We start from the raw sequence: 19,859 nt of genomic DNA, 5'->3' as shown, positions 1-19,859 counted from the left end.
AGCTAAACAACATGAGTGGCACTGCCCTGTTTGTCTTGACTGATTGAAATTTTTGATGATTAGTGATGAAATTTATGTCATTGTGAAATTATTTCACATTATGAAATAAAACAATCTTTGAGGAAAAAAATCCATTAAAAACAGACTTCGGGGGGAAAAAAAGATATTTTGAAAATTGGAATACAATAAAGATTACCTGAAAAAATGCAAAAACTTGGGATTATTTCACAATTTCATAGTTATATTATGTATTTTATCTTTTACAATTCATCTGATTATTTATTTTAAAATAAATTATTTGTTTATTTAATGTTGATTACTTCAGGTCATGTAAAATTACACTTTTAGTAAGATTACAGCTAATAAAAAGCTTAGTAGACAATAACACAGTTACAGACAGACCTGCAGTATTTTTCAAAACGTTCATTTTATTATTATTTCCAGTGGTTCTTTTTTTTCCAAACCACCTAAACCATTTGCACAATACTGTATAGCATATTCCATTATTTATATGACACTTACTGTTAATATAAGCTTTATCTGTGAATATGCAGGGCAATAGAAATCTATTGGCGCTTTTATTTTGAAAGCTTGACACCGACTTCTTCTAGTGCTCCACCTGAGGAGAAACGCAGCACTGGTATACTGCTGCCCCCTGCAGGAGACTCATACGTTCTCCAAATACTCGAATAAAACATATTTGATTTACACAATAAACTGTTGGTAGTTGTAGGTTTTCCTCTTCCGTGTTCTCTCTCAAAATGCTGTTGTAAAATAGGCCTAATATTTATAAAGATACCATAAAATATAATAATGAAATGCATCTCACTGTAGGGATGGTAGCTTGCTATTGCAAAGTGATACAATATTATAGAGATAAAATATTAAGTATAAAAATGTTATTTGTTCGGGCACCCATATCCGAAATTTCTCAGAAAGAATACCAGAATATTATAACTTTTATAGACGTGAATAAGCACCTCTTTTGTGCTTTTTGAATGACTGCACCACTAATTCCTCTTTAAGAAATAGTATTTTCTTCACTGTTTAATGTTTGCATCCTTCTAATGTCTCCTTTTGGATAGGCTACTCATACTCATGGATAAGCATTATTATTATTATTATTATTATTATTATTATTATTATTATTATTATTATTATTATTATTATTAGTCTATACAGTATTATTATATTAGTAACCTGCCAACAGAGTAGGAGAATGTTGTAGGCATTATAACTGCAGAGAAACTTCTCTGTAGTGCTGTGTGATCGTCGGGCGCATGTCGCCTCTGTTATTCTGTGTGATGGTGAGGCAGAGCTGTATTCCTCTCATTGAGGATCCAAAACCTGTGAGCCTGCGGCAGGATGACAGAGAGCGGGGAGTGTGCCTTGCTTCACGGCTGCAGGCAGAGATGGCGACCTGAAGCCGGTGAATAAGCAGAAAAACAGAGGGAGGGGAAAAGGATGCGGGCAGCGGATGATGAGAGGCTGCATCACTCAGAGCATCACAGGCACAAGATGACTTTCTCTGGAGATGATGACAGAGCTTTGTGGATATTCGCGGATGTTTATTGTCCTTTATTACATGAGATTTGAAACAGCAGTGTGAGTCCTCGGAGGGGAGGCGGTGGGGGTTTGTTGTCTACCTCAGCTGTTTCCCCCTCCGGCGGGGCTCTCTGCTCATCCGACGCAGGGAGGAGAGGGCAGAGGGAGGGAGAGAGGGGCGATGGCTGCCGGTGGAGCAGGATACGGGGACACGGTGGAGCAGTGCCGGGCCGAGGTGGAGCGCCTGAACCGGGAGCTGGCGGAGGCCAACCGCGAGAAGATCCGGGCGGCGGAGTGCGGGTTAGTGGTCCTAGAGGAGAACCAGAGCCTGAAGCAGCAGTATGCCGACCTGGAGGCCGAGCAGGAGGCGCTGAGGCTGGAGCTGGAGCAGCTGCAGGAGGTGGGCTCGTATGGTTCATTACTCACAAAGTAAAGCATTAGATTATTAGTTATGACCCATTTCATAAGTCATTTCGCCTCGGAGGAAGAATTCGTTAGGCTACACAAATAGTCTGATGTTACACTACACTTGCACTCTTCAGGCATAGAAGACTACAAGTTAAAGAAAAAAAAAAGATTTGTAAGAGATTTAAGCTGATTTATTATTAATATGAATAAATCAACTAATTTTGATTACTTATGGCTCTGGGGGCTCTAATTCGCTTCATTACCCTTTGTTACACCTGCTGAACACCTAACAACAGAGGCCCAGATAACATGGATTGTGACCAGTAGGCTCAAGTCATGTCGCCTATGACTTGTCAAATATTTTTCTGTTTATGGAAGATCGTTCCCGCCAGGAAAATGCCCTAAACGATCAAATTAACATTCTTAAAGGGACTCACCAGCAATTTACTGCAGCACTTTCATAAAGTTATAGGGACTTGAGAAACAGATTAATTTAAGAATTATCAAAATCGAAGCAGCAGAGACTGAGCTATCCTGACTTTTAGTCGTCAAAAAGGTATGATCATACCTTTCCCATGATGCAACTCAGTGGAGTCTCTTCTTCGATCGTCTCTGTAGAGCTGAAACGATTTAGATCGATAGAAAAATAATCTGCAATGATTTGAATGAATTGAATAATCATGTCAGTGATTCTTCAAGCGAAAAACACCAAAAATCCTCTGGTTCCAGTTCAAATGTGAGGAATTTTAATGCTTTTCTCTGTTATATGTCATTATAAACTGAATATCTCTGAAATTTGGACTGTTGTTTGGACAAAACAAGATATTTTAAGATGTTATTTTGGGATTTGGGAAATTAATGGATGTTTTTTCATTACTTTTTGATATTTCATAGACTAAACAATTAATCGATCAATCACTAATCAATCACTATTACAATGAAAATCATCGTTAGTTGCAGCCCTACTTCTCTGCCTGGTAGGGGTGCAATGGATCACAAACATCACGGTTCGGATTGTATCACGGATTTGAGTCATGGATCAGATAATTTTTCTGATCAGCAAAAAGAAAAAAAAAGAAAAAGAAAACTTTGCTCTCCATATATTCTGTAAAACACTTACAGCAAGGAACTTTTGCCCTTGGTCTTAAATGAAAACAACATTTAAGCTGTCCAATGTTTAATTAAAATCTTAAAATATATAAAATATTCAAAGCTCAATTGTTAAATCAAATTGCAATATGAGGCATGATACTGTCCTCATGGTAGTGAATGAAACTTCATCAAAACTCGATGATAACTTACAAATATGAACACGTCTTGTCCTGCAGCTTAGCTTGTTGAACGACCCCCCAAACAAACATTCACCAGGGAAAAGTGCACCGCTAACGTCAGTTAGCAGCTAGTTAGCCAATTAGCTGCTCAGCTGCAGCACATTGAGCAGGTGTAAATATACCTGCAGATGTCACTATGGACCCGTTAGATGCTGGTTCGGTCATTGCACTTCAAAATCCCTGTTATCAACATGCTGTCTGTCCATGACTTGTCCTTACAGCAGTTTGTTTACTTGGTCTCCAATGAGACATTCAATTTTACTCTGCGGTTCACATGCGTGCCAAATTGTGGGGGGCGATCTGTACAGATCATGGATCAACTATGTTCCATTACACCACTACTGCCTGGTAATGACACATGTCTTTCAAATTCTACGCCCCCAGTTTGTAACATAGGTTTCCTTTAAAAAAGAGCCACAGAAGCATCATACAACTGTTTCCACAGGCTGAGTAGCACGCCTTTTAACAAGGAAACTTGACGGAGTGACCCTTTAACTTTTAAGTCACAACTATGGTTTTTATTTTGCCTTACTGAGTCATAAGAGATAGATATTGTCCCAAACATCTGACTCAGAAATAGCCACAGTTATAATTGTGAGACACTTAGTCGGACTTACTAAATTTAAATGATAAGACATAGGTCTTGTGACTTAGGAGACTAGTTTGAGAGAGTGTTGAAAAGTTTAGGGAAGCTGCTGTCTGCTACTCATTGTCTGCTACTCGTAGGCTTATTGCTGCCTCTTGTGGCTGATGGGGGAAAAAATACGAACTACTGTTTCTTACCAACCGTTTTACAGTGGATGTTTCATCATCATCATCATCCATTTACCACAGAGGGCAGTAATGAGCCTGGCTTGGCACATCAGAATGTGGCAAAAATGCGGTCAAACCACACAAAGGTGAGATTTGTCTTCAAGAAGCGGGTAGCTCCTGGTCTGAAAAGTGAAGCCAACGTGGAAGTACCTTAAACCTGCATTCTTTCTAATGAGCACGGGGAGACTCCACTGGTTCCAAAAAGAAGTCTGATTGTGTGGAAGTCTATGAGAAAATGACCCTACTTCTCACTTGATTTATTACCTCAGTAAACACTTTCCTAATGAGTTTATGGTCTCAATCGCTTAAATTATGGTCATATTTAGAGTAAAATACACGATAAAGGCTACCTTGTGATTGACAAGTCGCTACCATGGCAACAACGTTGATAAGATAACGTAACCATGGCGTAACCCCAGATTCACTGGGTATAGGCATCGCTCAATTTCACAGTGTGTTTTCAGTTCATGAAAGTTAATTGCAACATTCTGGTCATCTACAAAAGTCTTGTTCAGCGTTTGGTTGCACTAAAAGACCCTCTAAGGAGTTGGCTGTTCAGTTTTTCTGGTCAGAACATAGTTTTAATGATTTTAGGCCTGTTTTTCGCTAGCGAACATTAGCATTGTAAATGAACTGCGCTAACCAAGCCAGTAGCTAGCGCTAGGGTCAGCTCCACCCTCTCGTCCAAATATGGTCACTTCTGGCTCCAAATCGCTTAACTCCAGGCATTAACACAGCATTCCACAAACCAATAGGTGACTATGTTCATATGTTTTTTACAGTCTATGGTCCTCAAACATACCAGTTTGACGAGGGAAAAGACTTCAAGGACTTTTAAACTATATGTGTATGTTAGAAGGATTGAAGAAACCATGAGGGCATACAAGCTGCTTGTTAAATGTTGGCTAGTTAATAATACAGGTTGGTGTTGTGTCAAAGTTTGTTTCCCAGTCAGTTTGTGTTTCCAGTAGGGCAGTAGGGACACTCTTGACTCTTGTTTTAACACTAAAATTATGACTTCTAGTTCGTCAAACCTCCACCATCATTCAAATATATCTTTTCCAAATATATAGCACAATTTCTGATGATCGTGTTCATGTATTCTGTTTCACCCCCTGGCCTCAGGAGGTGATTTACCTCCACTGAGTCTGATAATCAATGTCAGCTAATGAGCAACGCCAGACTGACCTGCAATCAACTCATTTTTCTGATTGATATGCAACAGAATTTTCCAGCATGTAGGGTAATGTCTGGCAACACTACTCCACCAGTTTGTTATCTGTAATACAGATTGGGGTTGAACTCAGAAGCTGACTGTGCAGTTACATCCTGAAGGTCATGTCTGCGTGTGTGTGTGTGTAAATGGCATTGAGGCATAGAGGAAGCAGACGACAGTACCAGTTCATGAATATGACCTGTCAACAGTATGTTATTTTTAACAGTTATTTAAACAGACAAGGACACTTTGTTAATGACACCAGTGGCCTGTGGGAGTAAATACCAGCCAGGGAAGTGAAGCTTGAACACACTCACTTTTGGAAGCTTCCCAGTGCGACCATAGTACAGCACTGTTGGCTTCTTGGCAGCTCAGCTGGAGCAGCTGGGGGTTCAGTGAGTGACATAATGTAATTGTTAAAGGTCAGTTCACTACATCTATAATAACAACTTACCTCTCTTACCTCTAATTGTATCTAGCCATGCAGATAGTTTTCTTTTTGAGATATCTGTCTCTGTCTGAGATTTCTGAGAAAAAATAAACAGTAACTTTTCTTTCAAGAAACAGAGTCAGTTCTGTGGATTATCCAGAATAACGGAGACTCTGTCAACACATTTTACTAAGGCTATTCTTAGTTCCTATGAAAACATAAAACCAGATACCACCAGTCAAACTATTCATTCACACTAAGCAGTCTGCACCATGGCTGAATGTTGGAGCCTGTGCAGGGGTTGCAGTTCCTGTAATGACCACTCGTTAGTTTACTGACATAAAAGAGTACTCCAGAGATTTAGCATTGCACTCCTATAACATTATCAGCCTCACGACAGACAGTTGAAAAAGAATTAAAAGTGATGCAGTTTAAGATCCGGCTGTGTTATGCTACTAGCAGCTAATGTAGCCTGAAGCTGCTAGCCTCAAGCAGAGGTATATTTACATCCTATTTAATGTGCTGCAGATGAGCAGCTAATAAGCTATCTAGTCTGCTAACTGACGCTAGCAGTACACTTTTCCCTGGTGAATGTTTGTTTGGTGGCTCGTTCAACAAGTAAGGTACAGGACAAGATGTGTGTCTATGTTTGTAAGTTAGATAGGAAGGAGACAGGAAAGTGAATGTGGGTTGTTGTTCAGTCTGTGGCTCTTGTGTTGTGTAGCAGGATACTATCAGGCTCAGTGTGACTGTCTGCCCTGCCTAACACCATGTTATTGCTTTATGAAAATGTTGGATTATCTATACAGAGATAAGGTCTCTATCTACATAGACAGAGAACTAACAGTATTCTGTCAAATAATAAAATAAATCTATCCTTTAGTTCCTGATTTTTCCTCAAAGGAGAACGCAGGAAGTGTGATTCACAGAGCAGATATGTATGTTGTAATAATATAACATGACATTTGAACTTTAAGATAAGGCTGTTGTTGCTTTTGCATCCTCATAATGTGAGTTGTTAGTGAGGTCACCTTGGTCTAATACAAGACGCCCAGAGCAAAATTTAATTTTCAGAAGATTCTCTCTGTCCTTAACCATTTTCATCCTTCATCTTCACTTTCTATAAACTCTCCCACGGGCTGAACCCATCTATACACACATTGTCTTCATCTAGTCTCCATTTCAGCCCCGCTAACTCAATACCTCTCATTTCAGCTCATTTCAGTTCATTGGACAGCTATTGATCCTCTCTGTCGCAAGACGTGCTGCTCGGGGAAAATGGTCACGCTGATGTGGGAAGAATAAACCTCGCTAAATTAGGTTATTAGTTTCTCAGAAAGACAAACACCTTTAAAGTTAAGCCATGTGACTGTTTCCTGAGTCACTGTCTCCTTTCTCATCTGTCATGTCATCCCTCATTGAGAATGAATTGGAAGAAATGCTGAATGGTATTACATGGGAAAGCATACAGCAGCTTTATTACCTATAAAAGCTAAAAAAAAAATACACATTCTGTGTGTCTACACCACCATCTTTTTTCAGCATTTTTCAACTTGTTTTAAATACACTGAAGAAGTTTCTCCAAGGTGCAAGCAACTATGCACAGCAGCTTGTTTGACGGACAGCTTCCCCCGGTGAACAAAACTGCAGCTTCTTCAAAAGTGAAATGGTCAATACAACGCTTTCGATATTTTCGATTAATGATGCAGACAAGTTTGTGGACTGACACAAACCAGTCTTTTCTCTTGCTTGTCTGTAATGGATCAACGTTACATGCAGAAGGAAAAGCAAAACCTTGTTCTTTGAAACCACTGCTTGAATTAAACTGGCACTTGCACATTTGATTTTTGCCCACGAGTACCTTTAAAAAAAAAGTCTCATGAATTTCAGCAGCTGCTGCGCCTTCCTCATTGCTTAAATTTTATTTATAATTTTGCGTTAAGGGGTTACATCATAGCATCCACAGCTATGTGTGTAGGCTTCAACACTATGCTGTAGGTTATGCTGTAGCTGACGTATGCTGCAGCAAAAATTGGATTACTCGTCAGGCTTCAGTGCTATGGCAGCAATACGACATAGGGGCAAGAACTGTAATTAATCATTTTTTTCTGATGTTGCATGATGTGGAGATTGTTGAGAGTTAATACAACATGAACAAGTTGAAAAAATATTCTTCTTTTTAGTAACACACACCTAGTGAAGCCATTTCTGCTCACAACCCCCACTCTCTATCATAGTGAATCATACATGAATACTTTCAAACTCAGTAATGAAACAAGGTGGACCTTCCACCCTCATCACAAAGTGAATGACAGAATGTAAACGCAGTTATTATGGAGAATATAAACACCTGATCACATATGATAGATTTGTGTAATGATGTTGATATCAAAGGGAGAATTCTGACACTACACTATAAATCAAAAAGTATGCTGTAGGTAACTATGGTGGGACTATAGCCTGTATATCAAGACAGACGTAGCAAGGTGTGATGTCACCTGTTGATTTCAATGAAGCCAGTTTGAAGCCCAGAGTTGCAGCTTATCATTGACACCATCTTTTCCATTTGGAGCCAAGACCTTCCAAATAAGGAGTGCTGGGTGTCGCCTTTCACACTCTGGAAACACAGTTACAGCTAATACTAGCTTACTGGGAACACCAAGTGATGCGAACTTGGGCTAATGTTAGCTACTTTAGCTAAATTGTGCTAACAGGACAGGTATCATAATCAAGTCACATTAAACTTAGTGAAACATTACGACAATAGTCTGACTCAGCGCAAGTCCCAGAGCCGAGGAGAGCAGCAGGTGAACCAACTGCCAATCACGGCTTTCAATCTACACACATGTGGCAGCCATCAAAGCTACTATAAGTCTTCAAATCTTATTAACGGAGCAATAATTCCCAAAATGACCACCAGCACACTTATTAGAGGGTCTGAATGTAGAGACCATAATAAGTCGTTGAAAAAAATGATTGACTTAGTTTTCTAGAAAGAAGTTGAGGCTTTTTGAATGGGAGTCAGTTGGAACATCTAGCAGCTGTCAGTGGCTCTTCAGCATTGGTTTCAGCTTCAAGCCTTGGTAGTTGTTGCTTTGGTGGGACTCTTGTTAATCTCTTGCCGTTGACCATGAATCCAACTACAAATCCACCTTCAGTTGCTAGCTGCTGAGGCTGCACATAGTGGCAGTAACAGTGAGCATGTTTAAAAAGTTAACATGGTTGATGTTATGGTAATGTTTATAATGGTTGCTGCCTTAGTTTTCTGCTATTTAGCACTGAACACAAGGTACAGCTAAGGCTGATGAGAATGTCATTAGTTTTGCTAGATATGTGGTTATAAACTAAAGTATTGGACAGATTAAAATTTATCTTACGATGATGATGGCACTATGAAAAGTCAAAGGATCACCAAAGTTATTACAGTTCATCCTGAGGGTATCATGAATGTGAAACCAAATTTCCAGAGCAATCCATCCAATAGTTGTTGAGACATTTCACTCAAAATCACAGATGTGAACCTCACAGTAGCACTAGAGGAAAATTTAAACTGTTAAGGTGTTTTTCAGAAGCAGTTGTTTTTGCACCTTGATTTTGCATTTGAAATAAAAATATGAGACCAAAAATAATTTTCTCCACCTCAGAGGGTGAACTCTCCATGAACAGTGGAGACAGAGCAGACACATCAGCGACACTGTCAGAGCTAGTCAGGAGATAGCTGAGATAAAGGGCACTGAGTGCAAATCTACATTTATATAAAAAGCCTCTTCTATAAATGATTCACTGTAGCATACTTTCAACACACAAGCACAGAATCATTACTATTTCATGGCTCATGCGAGCAACTCATATACCATTCACAAGATATTTTACTATCTGTGTTTCTGTGCATTTATCTGTACATACAGCTGACTAAATATTAGACCAGGCGTCATCAGTTTTTAGCTCAAACACCTAAAACAACATATGTCTAAGTTTTCCTGATAGGTTTTTATGTTTATACCATTGTAATATGGAATATAATAACATTACTATGTGGTATTCAGTTGGGCAAGAAGGTTTAGAGGGTGTAGCCATGCAACATCAGGCATGCAAACCATCACAGGAAAAAATCCAATGTTGGTTTTTGTTTTTTTCACTGAAAAGTGAAAATATCTTGCATAAGATAAAAAATATTTTATAAGAAGAAGTAAGTACTGTGCTCTCAGCCCATTGGTTGACTGCATTTTGCTTTTATTTCCCAAAACAATTACTAAAACAAATCAAACAGTGGATAAACAAAAATAATAAAAAATAGTATTGAATTAGTATGATTTATTTCACCACTAATAACTAAAACTGCATAAAGAATTTGTGATGGTATACTTCAATTTAAACCTTTTTATTCTATTTTCACAGTCACCAAATTGCACATCAGAAATGAATAATAAAAAAAAACAATGTAAAGTGTCTCACTGAATATTCCAGCTGTTCCTAATTTTTTAACCAAGACTTTCTACATGAACAGGTACTTCAGTAGTCACTGAATGAGCGCAGTAGCCAGAGGCAGCATCTCACAGGCAGCTGAGGAGCTTAAGCTCAGCAAATTGTGTCGCCGCAACTCACATATCTGACTATCTGTCACAAGTCAATCACTGTCAGTAAATGGTTAAAGTCAGAGAGACTGCTGCAGACAGTGCAGCAGTCTATTCAGTTGGTTCCTCCCTAATAATTATCATACAGTCCCTTCTGGCGATAAGATTCTGAGGCCAATTATTATTATTATTTATGTATTTATTGGGACCATGTACAGTGTTAAACATAAATGTTACTATTTGATGTACTGTACCAGAGTTGGCACAATTAAAACATACAGTGGATGAAGATATTTTTGTCCAAAGCTGCTGAGAGGGTCTTGAGTTTTCACTCTCAGCCATCACATCATTTTGTTCTTGTCATGTGCATTAGCTAATTGGGGGACACGCACCGGCTGCTTTAATGTAATAATCTTGGGTCTCGCAGCAGGTGGAATGCTCACATGGCTCCATTAGTGAGCTGTAAAGAGCTAGCTACAGCTCGCTGCTAATTAGCTCAACAGGAGTCCATCCCATTGATTTGTACAGTGAGCTTCCTCCACTCTGTGCTCGGGCTCAATGCCAGCTCAGGTGTGCAACACAAAGGAGTTCCAGCAATTATAGAGTATGAGGCAGATTTATCTTTGCCTTTTTTTAAATAATAAATCATACCAACATAGACATTGTCCCATCCTCATTATTCCTCATTTTTGTTTTTTTTTAGGTGAATTTGAGATGTACATACTTTTTACATGCATTTTCATCATTTTGTGAAACTGAGAATATACAAATATTTGCCCGCACAGTTAAGCCTTGAGTTTGAGCTTCTTCTCCACTTTACTTCAGATCAGTTTGCCAGTAGTTATCTCCTCTAGCACCACTTGGCATCTGCTGTGGTCAAAACAGTGCCACCACACAGAGACAGAGACAGAGACTCTGTCCTGCTGAGACCAAGTTTCTTATTCTCTTTCTATACTTATGAGGACCAACTTTTCCCACAAGAAGGGAAATTCTGATCGATGGCGGTCTATCTGAATGGGTCAGTGTGCTTCAGCTGACCCTTGGCTGAGAGCTTGGTGCTACAACCAGCAGCAGTACAGTATCCATAGCAGGCACAGCCAAATGCCTTATTTCCACTGGGAATAGGGGAGACATGTCTGGCTCACTCTTAAAAATCCTTTTTTATTCCCCCTCACTTTTACAGGTTCACTTTTCATTTACTAAAGTACCTCACCATGATGTCACTGTCCAGCTGCCAAAATCCAGATGGGAGAATCTCTTGAGTGGATCAAAATGTTAATATGCTCATCTGAGTCTCCTTCAGTTGTTAAGTCTGCTCATAGCAATTAAACTTAAGAGCATTTTGGTAAAACACAGTGATTTTTGACACTTTTTACCCCGGGGTTTACCCTCAAGGTAACATGGATGCTGCTCTGTTTGGGCTGTAAGCTGCCTGTGAGAAAACCTGCAGACACTACTCAGGGTTGAAAAAGTCCTGCATCTACTGCATTTTCAAATAGAAAAATCTGTTTTTACTTACAGATAATTCTCCTTGAAGGATGTTAGAAATAAGTATCATAAAGTATCAGGTCTTTATCAAGGAAATTGAGGTGATTCTAGGGTGAGTGTGTTATAATGCAGCAATTTGTGTGGCGTTATTTTTATATTACCATCATTATGGAAAGCATCATAACCACTGTAATCATAATTTGTCATTTGCTAGATCATTTATACAAATGAAGAAAATAGCATTGTGGGTTGAAGAAGCTCTCACTTCATTGCTTCATTCTGGAAACAAGCCTTTGCACTTGCTTGCAGGAATCCTCAGAGCTGTGAGTTAAGTGGGGTTAAAGGTTTAGTCAGTAAAGGTCCTGTCTGATATAAATCACAGCTGTTTTTCTAGAGTAATTGCTTAAATGTCCTGTTTTGCTGATGTTTGGCCACAGTGATAGCTCATGGCTGAAGGGTTCTTCACAGGTCTTTCAAAAGGCAGCGTGTGGTTGGGAGGGTTGGGAGTTGGTGGAGGAGGAGGAAGGTTGTAGGAGGAAGTGGGAGGAGATGCATTTGCGGGTGTGGTAAGCAGAGCAGCTGATGAAAAATACAGCGAATGCATCAGTGGAGGCTAAAAACAGAACAGGAGCGAGTGACCCACGGGGACGCTCTGTTACTCCTCTGTGACGTCATACAGCCAATGGGACGCCTCCCTTCCTGGCTTGTTGTCACCGGACACTGACTCCCAGTCAGCGCTTTACCTCCTTCACCAAGGTTTAGGATGTAGTGGGTTTATGGATGCTTGTTTGTCCATAGTGGGGGAAAAACATGATGGCAATGAAAATAACACATTAGAAGCCTGGATTAAGCCTGATTAAAATATTGTTGAGCCCATATCACAGAGGGTTGATTCAACATCATGGTCATTTTTGAGGCTGTAATTTGTAGTGGGACTGTATTTGATAGTACAGGTTGTACCGTGTATTTTCTCCATTTCCTGTAGTGTGTCAGCTTCAAACAAACTCTGATCTCTGGTCTCTACCGCTGCGCTCACTGTTAGTTATGAATGTGAAGGAGCCACATGCTCAGAAGCACTTAAGAGCAGACTGGATGTCTGAAAGATGCATGTCTGCAAATATGTCCGCATGAGCACACACACACACACACACACACACACACACACACACACATATACAGAGCGGATGAGACATGGTGAATTATTCAGTAAGTATGAGGTCATAATGATTTAATGGGGATTCCTGAACACCGACCTCCAGTTTTCATTGTTTCCTGTGTGTGGAATTAGGTTTTTAGGTTTAGTTAAGTTAAGTCCATTTTACTACAACTTGGGTCTTATTTTTGTGGTTTTGGTCATCATCAATAATAACATTGATCAGACAGGTTAGAAAAACTTATTTGGGAGATAAAAGTAAAACTATTACCTAAATTGTCTGTTATAAACATCCATCATAGTTTACAGAGCCACTTCCTGCTTCAGCTTTGACCTACTGTATCATCTGTATATGTATCATCATCTGTACTAAATCATTTGCAAAGCTGATTTTAGTAAATCCACCATTGTTTACATACATGGCATGCATACGTCCTTGTGTGCATGCACGAGACAAAACAAAATAGGGACCCACTCATCTAGCGGTCAGAAACTCCACAGGGTACTTGTAACATTTTTCAGTGAACTTTGGGTAAAGTTAGGCCTCCATGTGTTTTCACACACTTACGTATTAGTGACGAATGCCCAGTTGGATATCAGTATCTAACGTCATATAGTGCTATAAACAAGTTGGAAACTTTTAACTCTCATATGATGAGACATAGACTGTTATCGTTCTTCTCATCTCACCCTTGGAGTGAACGCGAATAAGGTTATTACCTAAAATGTTAAACTACAAACTGAGGTAACTGGTTGCTGGAGACCGTGTCTTATTTCTTATATAAACAAACTGGATTATATGCGTGTTATACTTTTCTTGTTCATTTCTTTCTTCCATGTTGCTTTGGATGAAAAGCTTGAATAACAAGAAGGAGGAGTGGTGTGGTGAACAATAGAGGGATGAAAAGATGGGATGATAGTAAAACAAAGGCCCTATGCCAAGGGAGTGGTATGAAGCACTATCAAATGTGATTATCCCTCCTCCCCTTCCTCTATCCCCTCCCCTTCTCCTTCCTCTTCTTCCTCTCCTACCTCCATCACTCTCTCTCCTCTCCTCTCTCTCCTCTCCTCTCCTCTCCTCTCTCTCCTCTCCTCTCCTCTCCTCTCTCTCCTCTCCTCTCCTCTCCTCTCCTCTCCTCTCCTCTCCTCTCCTCTCCTCTCCTCTCCTCTCCCCTCCTCTCCTCTGGAAACAACACCAGAGGCTAATGAAAGAGGGATGAGGGAGAGAAAGATGGATGGAGCATAGTGGCTGTTTTTCTTTTTTCCTGCTTCTTCCCAAAAGGATTACACAATCTTTACTGGATATGAGACGGATGCAGCCATTACCCACCCAGCAGACCAACACACACTATCACATTCCCCCCCCCCCCCCCCCCCCCCCCCCCCTCTCTCTCTCTCTCTCTCTCTCTCTCTCTCTCTCTCTCTCTCTCTCTCTCTCTCACACACACACACACACACAGACATGCACACACTCTCACCTCAGCTGCGATGACATGAGAACAAAGAGGGGCAGAGTGAACTGAAGGGACATTTGCTTGTACATCATTTCGTCTTCACCACAACATGACATGTATCACTGAGTCTGATATGTCCAGTGTGTTTAGTATAAACTGAAGTACGTATTGAATGTCTGATTTATGGAAATGGTCATGCAGCATGTTGATATTTTTCATGCCACAGAATCTGCACTATACAGCACATTTAGTACAGATGCTTCAAGGATTCATCTGTATGCAGCTAGGATTTGTGACATTACCATATCAACTCATAGTTCTCTGTTCTGCATTAAAGCCACTTGCAGATGTTGAATCTGTGCTGCTGCATTCATGTATCTGTTACACTGCAAAAAAAGGAAATTCAGGAAAGTTATAATTTCTTATTTTAAGATGATTAAAACTTATTTTTTCTTATCAAAGATAAATAATCTTTTCAAGCACCATATGCACGAGGTTATTAGACTTGTTTCAAGTTAACTGGTCTTAATTTATCTTAGGACGGTATTAAATCTGTTTTTCAGTTAGAGCTGAAAAGAAACAAGCCTGAGAAGTGGATTGCACAGTTGTCACACGATATACCACATCTCTGTTAAAAGACAAAACAATTGTGTTGCTTATTTCAAGAATCAGACCATAACTAAAGTGTTTGAAAATATCACTTCCTAAACTGAGCCGAATGAAAAGGCAGGCCCTGGTAGCCTAACGCTCATAAAATGAATGCTACAACTCATAAACTCATAACCTGAGGTGACAAATAGTCTAGTTACAACCATCTTTAAAGGACCAGTGTGCAAGATTTAGTAGCATGTAACAGAATGGATGTGGAAGAAATGGAATATAATATTCATAAGTATATTTAATTAGCATATAACCACCTGAAAATAAGAGTTGTTGTGTTTTCGTTAGAATGAGCCTTTATATCTACACTAGTGCAGTACCCGTTCAAAACATACCTGTGTGGAACAGGCAGATCTCACCAGTGAGACTAAACTGAAGTTGAACCGTAGAAGCAGTTTATGGCCTTCCATTGGTTGATTCTGCTGCCAATCAAATGTGTCTATGCTCCTATTGGCTAGTTTTACTGCCTCTGCCTCTGTTTCTTTCTCTTGTGTGCACTGGTTCTTCTCTCTCGGGCAGTTTAATTGAGACTTTGTCCCACTCAGCAAGTCAGAGCCCAGAAGCCCTGCCCCACTGTGATGTGATGGTGTTTATGTCAAACAGCCCCCGCTACACTCAGACACAGAGCTGGGCTTGCTGTGCTTGTTTATTCAAGGCTTATTAATATTAAACATGTTGTGCGTCCAAATAACACCAAAAGAGCATCTGTCTCCATAGTAAATCACCTGTTGAGTGTTTCATGGTTGTTTATTTGTGCTTTAGAACGTAACTGCTGTGAAACAGTCAGAAAATGATGTTGTATATCTGTCATTCAGGAGCTTTCTCTCTCTCAGGGAAAGCTTTTCAGCCTGTCTCTCTATCACTCAGCTCAACGTGTACACCCTCTCTCTCTTTTTCTCTTGTATTTTTAAAAATGAGTCAGGAAACCCACAACAAAGCCTCACTTTAAATGTTATTAAATGAAGAGACATCCTCCCTCCTCTCTCTCATGGCAGGGTTGTACAGCTCTGATCATAACATGCAGTCGCAGAGCTCAGAAGCCCCGCCCTGCAGCTGTAGAGCGGAGCGACTGATGGCTTGTTTATTCAGAGTTTAAATTTATTAATATTTATCTTGTTGCGTGTCCAAATTGCACCAAATTCGACATGGCACTCCCTTTTCCCCCCAGCAAAGCACTCGCCAAATGTGAAGTCGATCCGATGAGCGGTTCAAGAGATACGTGAAGGACACACAGACATACAGACATACAGACAGACATTTCTTGCTTTAGTAGATAGATAGGGAGCAGGTCCTCTTCCACAGAGCCTACCATGTCGCACCACCATGTTTCTACAGTAGCCCAGAACAGACAAACCAAACACTGACTCTAGAGACGGATTTTTTCTCACAAGTTTCGTGGCCACCGTAGGTTCTCCTACACACTTGGAAGGGGAGGGGGAGGGTAGGGGTATTCAGTTGGTTGCAATCTGCAACCTCACCGCTAGATGCCACTAAATCCTACACACTGGTCCTTTAACTTGAATTTCTGACAGTTCATTGTCTATATGAAGCACTAGTTTTAAGGTTTGATTGTGTTTGATAGTGGCTAGATTTTTATGCTAGTTTCAAGAACCCCATTGGCAGATTTTCTTGCTTGAAATGATCAGCCATGCTAGCATGCATGTAGCTCTGTGAAGCTGTACTTGAGCTAAATGCTCACAATGATAATGCTGTTGATGTTTAGCAGATAGCATGTTTACCATGCTCATTGTGTTGGTTCAGCTTGTTAGCATGCAAACTTTGCTAATTCACACTAAACAAAAAGTACAGCTGAGGATGATGGGAATGTCATTAGTATTGCGGATAATTAGTCATAAAAGAAAATGTTAGACAAAATTTAATTTTGACCAGATGATGGTATTAGACAAAAAGTCATGAGATCAAAATGATTACAATTCATTCTCTTGGGACCATGAACATGTGAACCAAATTTCACAGCAATCCATCCAATAGTTGTTGAGATGTTTAATTAGATCTAAAAAGTCACCCTCATGGTGGAGCTAGAGGAAAAGACAGTGGATCACCAAAATGGTTACAATGTATCCTCTAGGGATCTTGAAAATCTGTTGTAAATATCATGACCATCGATCAGGCTCACTTTGAACCACAAATGTCACCCTCATAGTGGTGCTAGAGGAAAAGTCAGGGTGTCACCAAAGACACTAGGATTCATCCTCTGGGGAATATCCATGACAATATCAAGGAAATCCATCTGATAGTTCTAATATTTCAGTCTGGACCAAAGTAGTGGACCAACTGACTGACTGACTGACAGACATCCCTAGAAGCATGCAGCTAGCATGGCTAAAACAGCAACATTTTCAGAAATAGACCTTTTTCACAGCAGACACTTTGACTTGTCAAAGGAAACACACAAGCATTGCTTAATAACTTTAACAATGCCTCCATTCTTCTGACAGTGTGACAGTGAGTCAGCATGCATAATACCAGGACCCTGAAACTGAAGCAGTTAAATGGAATTCAGCCCCTATTCATTCGATTATTTACACCTGTGCTTCTCCTACTGTCATGTCAAACTGTGAAAAAGTTTTACAATGTCTGTGTTACTCTGGATAATCCACAGATCTTGCTGTGAAAAATATAATGGAACATACAGTATTGATAGTTATTTCAGATAAGATTACCTAACCTGGACGTTTTTGACATTCTGTGCCAGAGGTAGACATTATGGATATCTCAGTTAGTTATTGATAGTCTTAACATGTGTGAGTTAAACCTATAGCCTGATGATGATTACTATTGTAAGCACACACTGTCTGGTAGTGTTTGCAGTTGGTTCTTCCAGCAGTATTGTGGTTTATTTTGGACAACCAAAATAAGCATTTAGCATGATGAAGAGACCGAACATCTAAATAAAAACAATGTCACAGTATGAAGATTTTCCTACATTATTTCCTCTCCTTCGCTCTTCTCCCTCTCTGCTGCTGTCTTTGTTTGTCTCCGTCTCTTGGTCTCAGATTAAAGAGGACACTGGCCTCCCACGCCTGCAGGGTTTATATTGATCCATGTGTCTTTGAGCTGTCCACACAGATAACTAGTGTGGAAAAAAGAGAGAATAGGAAGATAAATGTCCTCTCCTACAAATGAAGGCCATAATTCTTATTATTTCCTTTAGAGGCTGACTTAGAAATCACATCACACCATCTTTAGTTTCATCATTTTTAAATAGTTACCGCTATGCAGGATATGGCAAAGTATTTTCAGCTCCCTATTTTTATTCCACAACACTCAAATGATCAAGAAATGAATTTGTCAAAAGGAGAAATCCACTCTAAAACTGAATAGATGTTTTGGTATTTCAATCCTAACACACAGAAAGTGTGTTAGTATTATACACAATCAGCTCAAGAGAGCAGATAAACTTGGCAAAGTTGTGAATTATGCACATAGTATTTGGTTCTGCAAGAATTAATCCTAAATCAATGGTTTGGCTGTGAAGGCTTTCTGACTGAGTGCATGGTGTAAACTATGATGTCATCGAGAGACGCTCTGGAGCTGCTCCAGATACTGCAAGAGCAAAAATGATTTTCCAAGGTCATGGTTGTACTCTGTAGTTCAATGCCTTTGGCAGAACCATGGAACAAAGTCTGAAACTTTGTTAAGTATTTTTGGGGCATTTTATGCCTTTATTAGAGGACTGACAGCAGAGAAATGACAGGAAACAAGGGGCAGAAAGCTGAACTTGAACCAAGGATGTTGTGGTTCATGGTTAGCACCTTAAACCATGAGGCTACAAGACCATCTCTTAACTTTGTCACCAGATCAGTCTTGAACATATCATCATTAACTCACTTAGTTATTGAACATATGATGGTGCATTGAAATATTGTTGTAGAAAGAATGGTAAAAAGTGGCATCTCACCATGGGTAAGCCGCGTGGGTGGCTGTGGCTCAAGAGGTTGAGTGGGTTGAAATTCACTGAGCACATCCAGGCTTTTTAGAGGCCAAAAAGTCAATGTTACACACATATATCTCATAATCCAATAAGCAGAATGTCATCACATTTACTGTGGATATACGATTATTCACTTATCTGCCTAAAGAAATTAAGCCTTTGCTTCTAAATAAAGGTTTTTTTATTCAATCTTCAAACTCTAGTCTCCGGTAAAATTGCATTTGGATTATATTTTTGTTTCCTTTAACTTCAGGTTACCAGAGTAGAGCTATTAGAACAAACACTTTAAGAAAAATGCTGGCAGGAATCTTGTTTAAAGCAAGTTCCTGTGTGCACACTGTGAAGGGTCTTCAGAGGACAGGAAGAGGTTGGAAAGGTCAGGGAACACCTGCTGTCTGCATGCTTTTTAAATCAGAATCCCAGCATGGAAGCAAAGGCTTTAAATAATAATGTGTGCATGTGTGTGAATGTGTGTGTTTGACTTGCATCTATTGCAGTACAATTGGCAGTGAACTGACCTTGATTCACAATACTGGCAACTCATGCAGCAGGGGTCCAACACACACACTCACACACACTAGCATCGACACAGCCCTGGCAGCGACATGTGCTGCCTATCAATCTGACCAGACGTCATGGTGGGAGGATCACAGTGAAATGACACAGCAGACACTGAGCTAAAACACCTGCATTTGTCTGCACATCAGTGCCAAGGTTAAAGCTTTTACTGATGTCCAAATTAAATCTACATTGGTCAGAAAGTCTGGAATGACTGCAACAAAATTCATATTGTCATTCATACGCTTAGTGATCTGTGGCTTCTGGTGTTATT

General features: G+C 39.9%; 1 protein-coding gene across 1 annotated transcript in view; it reads left to right on the top strand.

Moving 5' to 3' along the window:
* The first annotated feature begins 1,182 nt into the window (after positions 1–1,182).
* LOC137175843 (protein bicaudal D homolog 1-like) overlaps positions 1,183–19,859 on the top strand; it is a 64,368-nt gene continuing 45,691 nt past the window's right edge. The window contains exon 1 of the mRNA XM_067581753.1: positions 1,183–1,945. Within this exon, the coding sequence (XP_067437854.1) occupies positions 1,727–1,945 (219 nt within the window). The 5' untranslated portion in view covers positions 1,183–1,726. The remainder of the gene's footprint in view (positions 1,946–19,859) is intronic.

Source organism: Thunnus thynnus, chromosome 23, assembly GCF_963924715.1.
Source record: "Thunnus thynnus chromosome 23, fThuThy2.1, whole genome shotgun sequence".
Taxonomy (NCBI): domain Eukaryota; kingdom Metazoa; phylum Chordata; class Actinopteri; order Scombriformes; family Scombridae; genus Thunnus; species Thunnus thynnus.
This window is presented reverse-complemented; position numbering and strand designations above follow the sequence as displayed.